The sequence below is a fragment of the Camelina sativa genome, chromosome 11 (assembly GCF_030686135.1).
Source record: "Camelina sativa cultivar CO46 ecotype springtype chromosome 11, ASM3068613v1".
Taxonomy (NCBI): domain Eukaryota; kingdom Viridiplantae; phylum Streptophyta; class Magnoliopsida; order Brassicales; family Brassicaceae; genus Camelina; species Camelina sativa.
In genome coordinates this window covers 2,721,671-2,735,675 of record NC_141890.1, presented here as the reverse complement: position 1 = coordinate 2,735,675, position 14,005 = coordinate 2,721,671, and the positions used below count along the sequence as shown (strand labels likewise).

Genomic DNA, 14,005 nt, shown 5'->3' with positions numbered 1-14,005 from the left:
TTACACATATATGGACATGATCTTGATTAACTATTTTTGAGGCTATAATAAAACTCACATCATGGTGATTTTGTCCTGCATACATACACCAATACCATTAATATTATTGCTTTAACATTAAATAATATCTCGGGCTAACCATTGTGTTATTTAATCATCTCAATCAGCATTGGACCGTTATACATAGTCTACACCAACAATCTCAAATATTAATCATTCGAATAAATGTATGTTGCTATAATTATGTTAATTGAAGTATCCGATTCAGTTTCTGTATATATATATATATATACAACGTCTATTTTTAGAGAGCCTTTTCTTCTTCCTTGTAAAATTCGGAGAAATTAACGTTTCACCAATATCTCACATTCTCTCTGTGTGCGTCTCTTCTCTCTCTCTCCGCCTCCCTCCACCGTCGTCTCCGGTGATCAAAGCCACCATCGTCTTCATTAAACAACATCAACGTTTACAGAGCTAATTCTTGAGTTTGTCTTCTCATGGCGGATATTGTGAAACAGATCTTAGTAAGACCTATTCAATTAGCGGATCAGATAACTAAAGCGTCGGACGAAGCTTACTCGTTCCGTCAAGAATGTCTAGAGGTCAAAGCCAAAACGGAAAAGCTCGCCGGTCTCTTACGTCAAGCAGCGCGTGCGAGTAACGATCTCTACGAACGTCCCACGCGCCGTATCATCGACGATACAGAGCAAGTCCTCTTCAAAGCCTTAGCTCTCGTCGAAAAATGCCGCGCAACGGGACTGATGAAACGTGTTTTCACCATTATCCCCGCGGCTGCGTTTAGGAAGATCACGATGCAGTTGGAGAATTCGATCGGAGACGTTTCTTGGCTCCTCCGTGTCTCTGCTTCAGGGGATGATCGTGACGACGAGTATTTAGGACTCCCTCCGATCGCAGCTAACGAGCCAATCCTCTGTTTGATTTGGGAACAAGTCGCGATCCTCTTCACAGGCTCTCTCGAGGATCGATCAGATGCAGCGGCTTCGCTCGTGTCGCTGGCTCGTGACAATGATCGATACGGGAGGCTCATTATCGAAGAAGGTGGTGTACCTCCATTGTTGAAGCTTGCTAAAGAAGGTAAAATGGAAGGTCAAGAGAACGCGGCTCGAGCCATTGGTTTATTAGGACGTGATCCAGAGAGTGTTGAACAGATTGTGAACGCAGGTGTGTGTCAAGTGTTTGCAAAGATTCTCAAAGAAGGTCATATGAAAGTTCAAACCGTTGTTGCATGGGCTGTTTCTGAATTAGCTTCTAATCATCCTAAGTGTCAAGACCATTTTGCTCAGAACAACATCATTCGTTTCCTTGTGAGTCATTTAGCTTTTGAGACGGTTCAAGAACATAGAAAATACGCTATCGTGAGTAACAAGCAGACGTTGTCTTCGATTCATACGGTTTTCATGGCGAGTAATACGAACCCATCAGACAAGAAGGAGAGCAACGATCAAGATGAGACCAAAAGCAATATCTCACATCCTATGAGTAATCAGACACCGAGTCAGATGGATAGCTTAATTACAAACACATTGGCAATGAAGGGTTCGGGTCCGAGTTCAGGTTCAGGTTCCGGTACTAACAAGAATCAGGTAAAACAGAGCAATCAACAGCACCAGAATCATCATACCAAGGGTGGTTCTAATCCGAGAGGGAACAATCCAACACATGTTTCTTTAATGGGGACAAGCATTAAGGGAAGAGAGTATGAGGATCCAGCTACTAAAGCTCAGATGAAGGCAATGGCTGCAAGAGCATTGTGGCAACTCTCAAGAGGGAATCTCCAAATATGTAGAAGCATAACAGAGTCAAGAGCATTGCTCTGTTTCGCCGTTCTGTTAGAGAAAGGAGACGATGAAGTCAAGTCCTATTCGGCTTTAGCAATGATGGAAATCACAGATGTGGCCGAGCAGTATCCAGAGCTGAGACGTTCAGCCTTCAAACCAACCTCTCCTGCTGCAAAAGCTGTAGTAGAACAGTTACTTAAGGTGATCGAAAACGAACTACCGGACCTTTTGATCCCCTGCATCAAATCAATCGGTAGTCTTTCAAGAACGTTCCGTGCAACGGAGACAAGGATCATTGCACCACTTGTGAAGCTTCTTGATGAAAGAGAAGCAGAGGTTTCAATGGAAGCCGCAGTAGCGCTTATCAAATTCTCATGTACCGACAATTTCTTGCGTGATAACCACTCGAAAGCGATCATAGCAGCAGGAGGTGCAAAGCATTTGATTCAATTAGTCTACTTTGGAGAACAAATGGTCCAAGTCCCGGCTTTGATACTACTTTGTTATATCGCATTGAATGTACCAGACAGTGAAACTTTAGCTCAAGAAGAGGTTCTCGTAGTTCTTGAATGGTCGACAAAGCAAGCTCATTTGGTGGAATCACCAACGATTGACGAGATATTACCAGAAGCAAAGAGTAGATTGGAGCTTTACCAATCTAGAGGGTCAAGAGGATTTCATTAATATATGACACAAAGCTAATTCACTATCTAGAGTATGAACACTCTTCATTTTTGTCGCCTCACAGGTTTTGTTTTCTTCTTTGATGTGTTCACTTATGTCTTCTCCAACGTTTGATGAAGCTCTCTGTATATATTACATTGGTGATGCTCTTAGACGTTGTTATAAGTGTGTAGACTATGATGCTCTTAGACGTTGTTATAAGTGTGTAGACTATGTTGTAAGTCGAAACTACTATATTGATTTTTAGATTCCATAATCATAGTATCTGAGTTAACTTTGTTTTAGATCTTGTTTAAAGTTTGTATTCTTTACTTCAAAATCGGTTTAGTTTCTCACATTGTTTCTCTATAAGGAGTAAATGGAATTTTTCCATATAGTTAAAACAGCGACATATGTGAACACGTTTTAGATATAGTAACGCTCAATTTAATGTTTACATGATAATTACAAGAGAGGAATGAGAATGAGAATGAGAATTAGAATATGCAACTCTCCAATAAATGAGCAACATTAAGTATAGATCCCCATTATCTGAACTTACACCAAACAACTGCTTCAAACACTTCTTAAGCATAAGTGTACAAATGTACAATCACCGCTTCTAATAATACTGAACATTACAAACTTTCACAAAAAAGATTTACATATTACTATAGAACTAACATCCCCCTCCCAGAAAAAAATGATTGTAACCAAAAGCAAATCCAGATTCAGCTTAACACTCTCATCGGAGATTACCACTAGACTTTTTAGCCTTCTTGCTTGCATGAATCTTCGCATAGATCTCGTTCGTTCTATACGCTAGCAAAAGGTCAAGACCAATCCCAATAATGGAAGCAAACGCCATTACAAGGAAGACCATACGGAAACAATGAGCTCCTACACACGTATTGCCTCCACCAGGAGTCGGTGTGGCTTCAGCATCGTAAAGTAAACCCGCTAGTAGACCCGAGAAGAGGAACGATCCCAGAGGCATATTGAGTATAAGGATGTTGTAGATGAGTCCATAATATTTGAGACCGAATAGTTCCGAGGCTGTTGGTACGGTTATGGCTAACCGGACTCCGTAGCAAACCCCAACCACCATTGAACCGATGTAGAGTGAACCGGGCATCGCTAAAGCCATCAGTAAATATCCTACGGCCATGATAATCTGAGCTGCTGCATTCCATAGTGGTCTTGGTGTTCCAGCTTTCCTATAGAATTAAAGAGAAACAAAAAATCACATGCTCTAAGTTAGTCTATGCAATATAGGTAAGTTCCCTTCATAGCAAGATTAGTCAAGGTCCCCACGATGTCGAGTTCTCTAATAAAGACTAAAGAAAATCTTAAAAAGATCTTTCAACGCAAAAAGTCGAAAACTTTTATTATGGTCCCCCGGGCACAAGGAAACTTCTCCATCAAGAGCTTTCATTGAAAAATTGTTTAGAAGAAATATCATGCGAATGAGAAAAATATTCAGTTCTAAGTACCAGAAGAGGAAAGTAATATACTCTCTGTGCCTTAGCGGCAAAGCAAAGGCGAAACAGAGGAAACTGACACCACCCAAATATGCATTTGAATGCGTGTAGATAAAGTGATCAAATGAGAATATTCCAATCTCCAAGTCACGTTACGCTACAACTTAACAAGATCTATGTTTCCAATTATTAAATCAGTTTTTTTCTACTAAGAGTGTTTTAAGTAAAGTGACCACTTACTTGATGAAGTGCTCGGAGATGGTACCAGAGAGAATCCGACCAAAGAATCCCCAAATACTAATCATAGAGACAAACTTGGAAACATCCGTGTAACCAAGCGCAAGCCCGATCTGACCCATATTGTTCATCACTGCTAAACCAGTACCTACTCCACACAAGAATGACACAAACAAAACCCAAAAGTCAACACTCAACATGGCTTCCATTATGGTGTGTTCTTCTCCAAGAACCGGTCTTTTCTTCTCAGTCGTCACCACGTTTCCGTGATTCTCCTCCCCTTCATCTTTTAACGGCTTAAGAGACGGTGGCAACTCGTTATCCGCCGCCGCTGCAGCGCCTACGAGTGTTTCCTCCACTACAATCTCGGATCCTGATCTCAGTAACGGTTCATCGACTCGTCCTTCTACGTCTTGTTCATCTTTATCTTTGCTACGGATATAAGCGTGGAAAGGGACGGCGATAGGAGAAGCTAAGAGGATGAGAAGAACCGAGGCGAATGCAATAGCGACAACTCCGGTTTTGATTCCCAAGATATCGTAAGACTGAAGGTACACAGCAACAACAACGGCGACGATGTTAAACACGGCGAAGTATTTAGACTCTTCGTTATCCTCCGCGGAGGTACTAGCCGGAGGTATCTCACGGAGGAAGAAAACCGCCGTGAGACAAACGGCGAAAGGTACGACGGAGAGAAGAACAAGAAACGAAGCTGGATCAGAGGAAAACAGAGCAGTGCACACATCCGTGAAAATCGCAGTACTCAAACCAACGTATCCTTTAAGAATCCCAGATACAGGTCCACGGTTTCGCCGGAAGTTTCGTATACAAGTCACAAGAACCGCCGTGTTCATCCACGTCGAACTGTTCCCTCCCATACAGAGAAACACACACATCTACACAACAACAAGCGTCAAAAATTTGGGTTTTATAAATTTCGAAAATTAGGGTTTGTTTTAAGAATCTTGAATCAGTACCTGCCAATAAGGAAGAGGTTGGATCGTGCGGCTAACGACGAGCCATTGTACACCATAACCAATAAGACCTTCGAAAGAACCGATGAGAAGGATGACAGGAGTTGAAAGACGATCAGAAGCAAGTCCGGCGAGGATTCCGAAAGCTTTTCCGATGTCTTTAGCGACGGAGAGACTGTTGAGTTCTAACTGAGTGAGGTTCATTAGGGATTTTAGAGCCGCGGAGTAATTTGAGAAGGTGTAATTGTTGCCTGAGATGGATTGGATCCAAACGGCTGTAACGAAACCGAGCCATTTGAGAGCTGAGGAAGAAGAAGAAGAAGAAGAAGAAGACGAAGAAGATCTCCCAAACCCCATTGGAGTAGGAGAAGAAGAAGAAAGAAGAAAGAAGAGATATTTTTGAGTGTGTTGTGTTGGTTCGTTGAGCTCTCTGCGTACAGTTTTAAAGGTGAAACGTCACGTTTTATTTTTGTTTTTTCCGCAACTTTAGACTTTATCGTTTTTGTAGAAACTAGAAAGTATTTATTTAATCTCAAAAAAAGAAAATTAATTTAATAACTAGAATGATGAAATGAGAAAGTACGAAAGGGACACGTACGGTGAAGGTGTGTGCAAATAGTGGATGAATTTATGGTGCTTTTTATTTTATAAATAAATGTCGAAGAGGAGGAATTAAGAAATTTCTATTAAAATGCAAATTGCTTCTTCATATCATAGGATATTTTTTCTTCAAGGTAATGATTAATTATAATATGGTCAACTAGGATGATTAGTGGGTGATTTTGGTCAGTTGGTTCTTCCAAGCATGAAAGTTCATGCTTCCGTAACTTTTTTTGTTTCTTACTTAATCAGAAAATTATATATATAAGACGACCACATGGTTTTATTTAAACAAAATGTTTTTTTTTTTATTTTACATTTTTCTCCGTTAGAGAAGACTCACATCCATTATATGGTCAACGAGGCAATGAATACACAGTTTTACGATACTACATGACATGAGATGAGTAAAGATATCTTTGCTAGCAAGTGGATATTCGGATCTACAATTGAATGAAGTCTGGAAACTAGAAAATGGGGACTAGTCCGGCTCATTATTTTTGCTAGAAGCTTCCAAGTCGGTTTGGTGCCGTCTAGTATACGTTAAGTTTTATTTGGTATGAGAAAGAGAAAAAAAATGACATTGTGTAATGTATACTTGTGTTGAGCGCCTCATAAGCACCTTCGATGAATTGATACGTTTCTACAATACTTGGATTACTGAGGAAAGTACTGAGCCGAAAATCCATAACGTTAAAACAAAATCAAACCCAATTTTAATTGCACTGGTTTAGTTTTGCTCCTTTTGGTTTTATAAAAAGAGATCCAGTTCACACTTAACATTACAAAAGATTTTGTTTGGCTTTGTCAAAGTCACTCAAACATGCGTCTTTTTAAATGGAAAACAAGTCGTGAACAACTCTAACGTTTCATGTTGCCAAAGGGTTGTATTTCCCTTTTTTTTTTTTTGTTAAAGAAAGGTTGTATTTATTTCTCTGTCGCTTGTACGTACGGAACATTTTTATCGCAACACTAGATAAATATCCAGAGTATTCACTTGTTCTGATCACGATGCTTTAAAATTTTAGTTATTCGGCGTGTTTAGTTTCATATAATCTAAGTATTTGGATGTGACAACAATTTTTCTCCACCAAGTAAGGTACCAACTTGTATTTTTCATCCAAACGTTATTTGGCTTTGATTGGATATATAATTGTAGATGAGTGTTTTGGTTTGTATTCTTCAAAAATCGCAAAGAACCATTAATCAAATTTTCAGATACTTGAGATTTCCTTAAAGAAAATAGATTTTTCAAAATAATTATCTATGTTTGGCTTACTATATTTCGGCAAAAGCTAAAAGTTTGTCGTATTTCACTGGGTTCACTTCCTCCCTCCCAATAATTGCCGTTAACTATTAAGGTCTTGAATGACGACCTCATAAAACGCGGATTTCAAAAACATTTTAGGAAAATGAGTTAATGTTATCAATCATATAACTTTAGCTAATTTGCGTTATTCTACAAAAACAGAGAAACCACTGTAGACGTATTTCAAGACTGAACAAAATTCAATGAACCGCACTTTATATTATCTAGCCTTATTGTAAATAACTCACTGAACAGAAAATAATTATGATTTTGTATTTTTTTAAAATTTCAACCAAAATAGATATTAATAATTTAGTAGCATATATCTATAACTATTAATAACTCCAGTTAATCTTATACTCTCTTCGTTTCATAATATAAGATGTTTTGAGAAATTTTTTTGTTTTATAATATAGTATATTTTCAAGTCTATATGCAACTTTTAAACTAATTAAATATTTTATATTATGCAGTATTATTTTTGATTGGTTGAACTTATTAAAAGTAAACAATTCTTAATTTGCGTGCATTCAGTTTAAAATCCTATATTCTGAAACAGAGGGAGTAATAAATAGATTTTTTTTGAAATTTTTAATAGTTCTTTTTATTGTGTATTTTTTTATGATTGAATAAATTTAAAAGTATTTAAATTTATTCATATAATTGTTATTACAATAATATATATATATATATATTTATTTATTTATTAATACAAAACAAATTTAAATAAATAATTATACTAATTATAAATAAAAATCTGCACCGCAAATAGTTTTTCATCAATCAAACATTATTTTGTACCGCTTAATTTGCATTCTCCGCACTTGTCCCGCAAATATATTTGTTCCGCACGTACTGCAATTGAACCGTACCTCACTAACAAATTCTTTGTTCGGCACTACTAATTCCACGATTACTATTCTGACCTTAAGTTTGGCTTACTATATTCACGAAATAATATTACATAATGCGAATCTGTGGAATTACACTTCTTTTCTGTTTTTATTCTCACGCAAAAAATAGACAACTCCCGAGTCCTGACGCCTTTGTTGGATAATATAATATAGCTGGAAAAAGAAACCAAAATTTCTCTTTTAAAATGTTCATATATATTCGTGTGATATATAGTGATCCTAGTTATGTTATCCTTAGCCGCCTCTTTGTTTTTATGTAAGCAATTTTTTCTTTGGCAAAATGAAGTTCTAATAATTTAATTCAAGAATATTTTTGTTCGTTAACTATCCTAATGACTCAACCTTATGATATATATAATATATATAGTAAACTCAGTCACGTTCGTCAAAATTTCATTTAATCACGCATGAACAACAAATAATGTGGAGATAAAACCAGTACATTTATTTGAATCGCATTCAAAATGAGTTATTCACAAAGTGATTTGCTTCGTATAGATTGACGTACGTGTCTATACTATTAAAATTTCCATCGGGTCTAAATGATATAAGATCAGTACACAAATGATACCGTAGGTGTATCAATATGATTGAGAACACCAAGAACATGTTCAACAAAGTCATGAAAGCTAATTATAACCATTTTGCCAGTTGTGATGTGATAAGAGAGATGAATATCTGATGGGGCCAATTCGGGATTTCGAACAGTAAGGGAGTGATATGGACATGTATCTTTCTATCCGTGAAATAATTCTTGCGGGCGAGATTTATCATAATTGTCAAATAAGTGATCTGATTTGTTGGCGAGGTTATCACACATTCACAATTTGCTTATCACAACAAAAAAAAAAAAATCTTTTTTTTAAAAAAAACACTTAGAAAGAAAAAAAGTACAAAAGGCATTTGTTTGTTAGTGTTGTAGGATTCCCATAATGTAATGATTTTATTATATACTAGTACAAAAAATGAGAATTCCAACGGATGAAAAATGACGGACAAAATGAGGAAAACAAAAATCGCAAGTAGCAAACAAACGTGAAAATATGAGTACGAGTAACTATCGCTCTAATTAAAAAGTGGGGTAAACATGTCTCTTGATAATTTTGACATTCATATCTTTAACTATTTCAATAATTGGGATGAAACCAATTAATGAATTTTGTTTCTATCTATCTAAGCTTTGTGGTTTAGTATAATTTCTTATGATGTATATTTTTAAAGTTTCACTTAATTAACCCTTTTAGCAATACATAGTTGAATATTTTCACAGTAATATATACTAAATATATAAATGCATGCATAGGGTATATGAAAATAGATCGCATTCATTCCTGGACATGAAATATTTAGATAGTACTAAATATAAGAGTAAGATTGTTGTCCAATTTTATACCTCAAGAATTGTTTTCAGTGAGTTATGAGATAACATAATGAATGATCTATCTAACAAAACATCTCACCTTTAAAACCAAACAAAAATAAATAAAATATCTCACCTACCAACTACGCGAGTGTCAAGTAGTTTACATATAAACCAGATACTCATCAGTCATTCAACTCTTTTTGTTGTAGGAAACTTAGAAGTTTGAACTACCAAAATAATTATAATACAGACAAAAATAGAAAAACTAAGAAAGTAACAAAAAAAAAATCTGATATCTGTCTCTTTTTATCAAAAGCCGAGAAGTAACCAAAACAAAACAAAAATATATCAACGTTAGTATCTATTTACTAAATAAGTTAAAAGAGAGCAAATTTATAAACACTTCTATTCAAACAATAAAAATTAATTATATTCCCTTTATGTTCATGTATAATCCAATTTGATTGTAAGTAAATTGGCTAATTGAAACGCTAAAATTGCAATATGAAATAATAGCCCATAATTGAAACACCAAACTTTAATGGGCCGTCGTTACTCGTTAATTAGGCCCATTAGCAAAATTACAGAAAGAAAAAACAAATCATCTTCGACGACGAAGAACTGAAACACACAAACACAGTGGAATTGAGATCGATTTCGACTTTGATTGCCGCGAAGATTTTGCACAAATCCCTAATTCCTCCTAAAAGCTATATCACCGGACACTATAAGTGTTTTTCCAGTGAATCCTGTGATTGAGAGATCTAACAAGAGTGAAGTTTCTTACTTTTTTTTTTTTTTTAAGATCGAGTCCTGTGTTTTTGTTTTGTTGTTGTTGGCGTGAGATGGATTCTTAAAGAAGGAAGAAGAAGAAGAAGAAGAACGAAGATGCGTAGAGAGATCTCGTTTTTGCTACAGCCCAGATGCCTTCTTCTCCTCGTTGCCCTTACGATTTTTCTCGTCTTTGCTCTCTTTAACACTGGAAAAGTAAGTTTTTTTTTCTTTCTCCGACCCACTTTTCATGTGGATCTGTTTGAGAACTACTCTTGTGTTCATTCATGGTTTCAATCTATAGAAATATCGAAATTAGTCTTCTTTTTAAGAAATTATGAGAGATCTGATTCTCTCTTTAACACTTTTTGTGAAGTTGCCTTCTGATTGATTAGTGTTGGTTTTGGTTTCAAGTACATTGAAGTGTTTAAGTGAGTTTACATGAGGAGCTTGTACTGTGTGTGATCTGTTGGTCAATTGTGTTTAGAAGTAGCCAACTTTTGATGTGCATTTGGTTGTCCTCGAAAAGATCATAATCTAGAGAATGCAAGTGACAAAGAATCGTTGGAACTTGCTTTTTTTTTATCCATCTTATGATGGTTTTTACTATTATGTCTGGATAACATTGTTGAACTTTGGTTAGCTTTCTGTTTTCCGTGTTCGCCTAACATATTTTTTTAGGTTTCTCGTTGTTGAGTATTTGGTGTGGGAAGGTTTAATAGAGGAGTAGCAGAATGTGGATATGCCTTCTGTATGTTTTGCCTGATTTGCTTTCTCTCTTGATGTTTAGAATGAGGAGAAGCAAGTAATCGAAGATAACGAAATCACCCACAGGGTGTTTCTCGATGTTGATATCGATGGCCAACGCTTAGGTACATGTACTGATATATAGGGATATCTTCTTTGCCATTTGCTTCCTTCAATTTCTGTTGATTTTGCTTTCTGTTATTCAAAACTGCAGGCAGGATCGTTATTGGACTATATGGCAGTGTTGTGCCCAAAACTGTAGGTATGTCTTTGGCATCTTGAATGCAAATCTCAGGAATAAGATTAATTTTTATTAGATAGTTTCTAATGTTGTATGTCTATGTTTTTTTTTGCAGAAAATTTCAGAGCTTTATGCACAGGAGAGAAGGGAAAATCCTCAAGCGGAAAGCCTTTACATTATAAGGGAACACCGTTTCATCGTATAATATCTGGTTTTGTAATCCAAGGAGGAGACATTGTCAATGGTGATGGAAAAGGGACTGAGTCAATTTATGGTGGTACTTTCCCTGACGAAAATTTCAAGATAAAGCATTCACACGCAGGTGCGCATATATACTCTCTACCAACATATGAAATTTGAGAATATTGTCGGAAAAAATGGTTTTTTGAGAGCCATATGTATTCTTGTAGTTTATATGAAAACGAATTTGCATGTGTAGGTGTTGTAGCGATGGCTAATACTGGACCCGATTCTAATGGCTCGCAGTTCTTTATCACTACTGTTAAGGCTAGCTGGTAAGCTCCCCTCTCATGCTCTCACTTCATGCACACTTTTTCTTACAAAAAACATACTAGAAATATGATATCAAGTTCTCCAAATTTAAAGGCAGACACATTTATTTGTTCTTGGGAAAGTCCTGAGAGGATCCTCTAGGGTTCCAACCTAAATGCATTTAGACAAAGATTATGAATTCGAATGCTACACTAGAATGAAATGTGAATTACAAACACACGGACAATTCTTGTGGATTTAGTGTTGGATTCTAAAAAGTAAGATTTGATGATTGTGAGAACTGTGGTGCAGGTTGGAAGGAGAACATGTGGTGTTGGGGAAGGTTATACAAGGAATGGACAATGTATTCGCTATTGAAGGTGGAGCTGGAACTTACAGTGGCAAACCAAGGAAAAAAGTTGTGATTGCTGATTCTGGAGAGATTCCTAAAGACAAATGGGATGAAGAAAGATGACAAAGCCAACCTAACATACACATCACTTCAAATCTGGTTCTGTTCCTGTGATATTCTCTCTCTGTTTTTTCCTTCTTTCTATTTATAGTATTGCACATGCGATAATCTGAATTCTGAACAGTGAACACAATGCCAAATTGCCAATGTAGTTAGTGTCTAAAGCTGGAAGCATCTGTAGCTTTTTCACTTAAGTTTTTTTCTCCCAAGTTTCAGTGTATACTTTATATATATGATTTTTAGTTCAGTCTACACCTATGTAGATAATGATATCATTATATTCAGTATACCTTATTGTACCTCTATACACTCAAATCTAGACCTACAAGTTCACAAATTTGAGGTTTGGGGGTGTTATTCAACCTTGTATTTTAATGGAATTGGGTGTATTTCAAAATCCAGCATTATTCAATTAGGTATTCAAAAAAATACAATAAAATCTGGTGTTATTGGATTAAAACATTTGTTGGATGATTTTAAAGCACTTGTAAAATTGCTGTTATTCTATTTCCAATGGATTTTGTTTCACTTTAGATTTTAATGTACTTTACATCCAAAACACAAACAAACACGATCCTAACAATTTTTGAAGTATTTCATCTCTCAGACTTCTCATGAGTATCTCACAGACTGTCATGCTAAGTGGAGAAACCGCCGCCGGAGCTCACCCTGAAACCGCCGTCCTTACAATGTCAAGGATCTGTAAGGAAGCAGAGGCCTTCCTTGATTACGAGACAATGCACAGTCTATGTTTCCTTGTCGTTGTCCCCTATTGAGAGCTTAGCCGCTTCAGTTGTTTCGACGGCTAGGAGTCTATGTGCGGCTGCGATTGTGGTTCTCACCAAGGGAGGTTACACGGTGGAGATTGTGGCGAAATACAAGCCGAGCGTTCCGATTCTATCTGTTGTTGTGTTCGGAGATTACTCGTACTGGTGGACTTGGAACAAGGACTCGACAGAGGAGACGATTAAGGCCACCATTGAATTCGCAAAGAAGAAGGGGATATGCAAGACAAGAGATTCAGTTGTGGCGTTGCACAAGATCGATGGTTCCTCTGTTGTCAAGATTTCATTGTCATCGTGTCATCTTCCTCGTACTCGTCGTCATCCTCCTCATTGTCATCGGCCTCCTCGTCGTTATTTTAATTCACAACCCAATTTATGGATAAGTTCTATTTCTTTTTTATTTGCCTTCAAAAATAAAAAAGTCCACTAGTAATGATTTTCAAAACCATCAATAATGCTTTTCAAGTCCAATAATAACATCTAAATCCACGTTCAATTCATTTACAAAACCATTGGATTCTAAAATCTACTAATACTTTAAATCCATTAAAAACCTTTGTTGAATAACACCCCCTTGGACTTTGGATTCTCGATATATCGAATGACACTATTGAAACAAACAAAGAAAAATGTATGAAATGGATTTGATGGTAACATGGTTATGATAAAAGAGATGATTCCAAAGAAGAAACGAGCACAAGTATAGCACAACAAGTCAAAGCCTAACTATTTAACAACTTTAGAAGACAAGCCACCAGATGGACAAACAAATTGTCCAAATAACAAACTACAAAAGGGAAACTAATCAATAGAATCATAAGACATATCGACACATGCTTATGCTATTATCTACTTACACGGTTACACCTCATCAAACTCGTGCATGCATGGGCTATTGTTATCCACAAGTATACGCAGACATGGTTATGTCCCCTCAATCTCATCCTTGATCACTATTTATGAACCACTAGTGAATTATTTAAACAGTAAATCTAATATAATAAAGTACAAAAAGACTAGAAATTGAAGCACATTTATGTCTAAAGGTGATCTAATACTTCTTAAATCTTACCACGCACACTCCGATCCACAGAGATCGAATTAGGTTGAAAGTAAGTTGAAGCATAACAAATGGGAGACCTTATGCCCTCATAATT

At 36.4% G+C, this 14,005-nt stretch overlaps 3 protein-coding genes across 3 annotated transcripts; 2 read left to right on the top strand and 1 right to left on the bottom strand.

Annotated features, from left to right (window-relative positions):
- The first annotated feature begins 185 nt into the window (after positions 1 to 185).
- Positions 186 to 2,767, top strand: LOC104721294 (uncharacterized). The gene has a single exon (XM_010439247.2). The coding sequence runs from the start codon at positions 498 to 500 to the stop codon at positions 2,481 to 2,483; it is 1,986 nt and encodes a 661-aa protein (XP_010437549.1). The 5' UTR covers positions 186 to 497; the 3' UTR covers positions 2,484 to 2,767.
- Positions 2,768 to 2,984: 217 nt separating this feature from the next.
- Positions 2,985 to 5,654, bottom strand: LOC104721293 (protein NUCLEAR FUSION DEFECTIVE 4). The gene is made up of 3 exons (XM_087475408.1): positions 5,158 to 5,654; positions 4,184 to 5,076; positions 2,985 to 3,679 (listed from the first exon to the last, which is right to left on the bottom strand). The coding sequence occupies exons 1-3, from the start codon at positions 5,509 to 5,511 to the stop codon at positions 3,208 to 3,210; spliced, it is 1,719 nt and encodes a 572-aa protein (XP_087331534.1). The 5' UTR covers positions 5,512 to 5,654; the 3' UTR covers positions 2,985 to 3,207.
- A 4,275-nt stretch (positions 5,655 to 9,929) lies between these two features.
- LOC104721292 (peptidyl-prolyl cis-trans isomerase CYP21-1) lies at positions 9,930 to 12,350 on the top strand. The gene is made up of 6 exons (XM_010439245.3): positions 9,930 to 10,327; positions 10,902 to 10,983; positions 11,073 to 11,120; positions 11,215 to 11,421; positions 11,539 to 11,614; positions 11,904 to 12,350. The coding sequence occupies exons 1-6, from the start codon at positions 10,229 to 10,231 to the stop codon at positions 12,064 to 12,066; spliced, it is 675 nt and encodes a 224-aa protein (XP_010437547.1). The 5' UTR covers positions 9,930 to 10,228; the 3' UTR covers positions 12,067 to 12,350.
- The last annotated feature ends 1,655 nt before the right edge of the window (positions 12,351 to 14,005 follow it).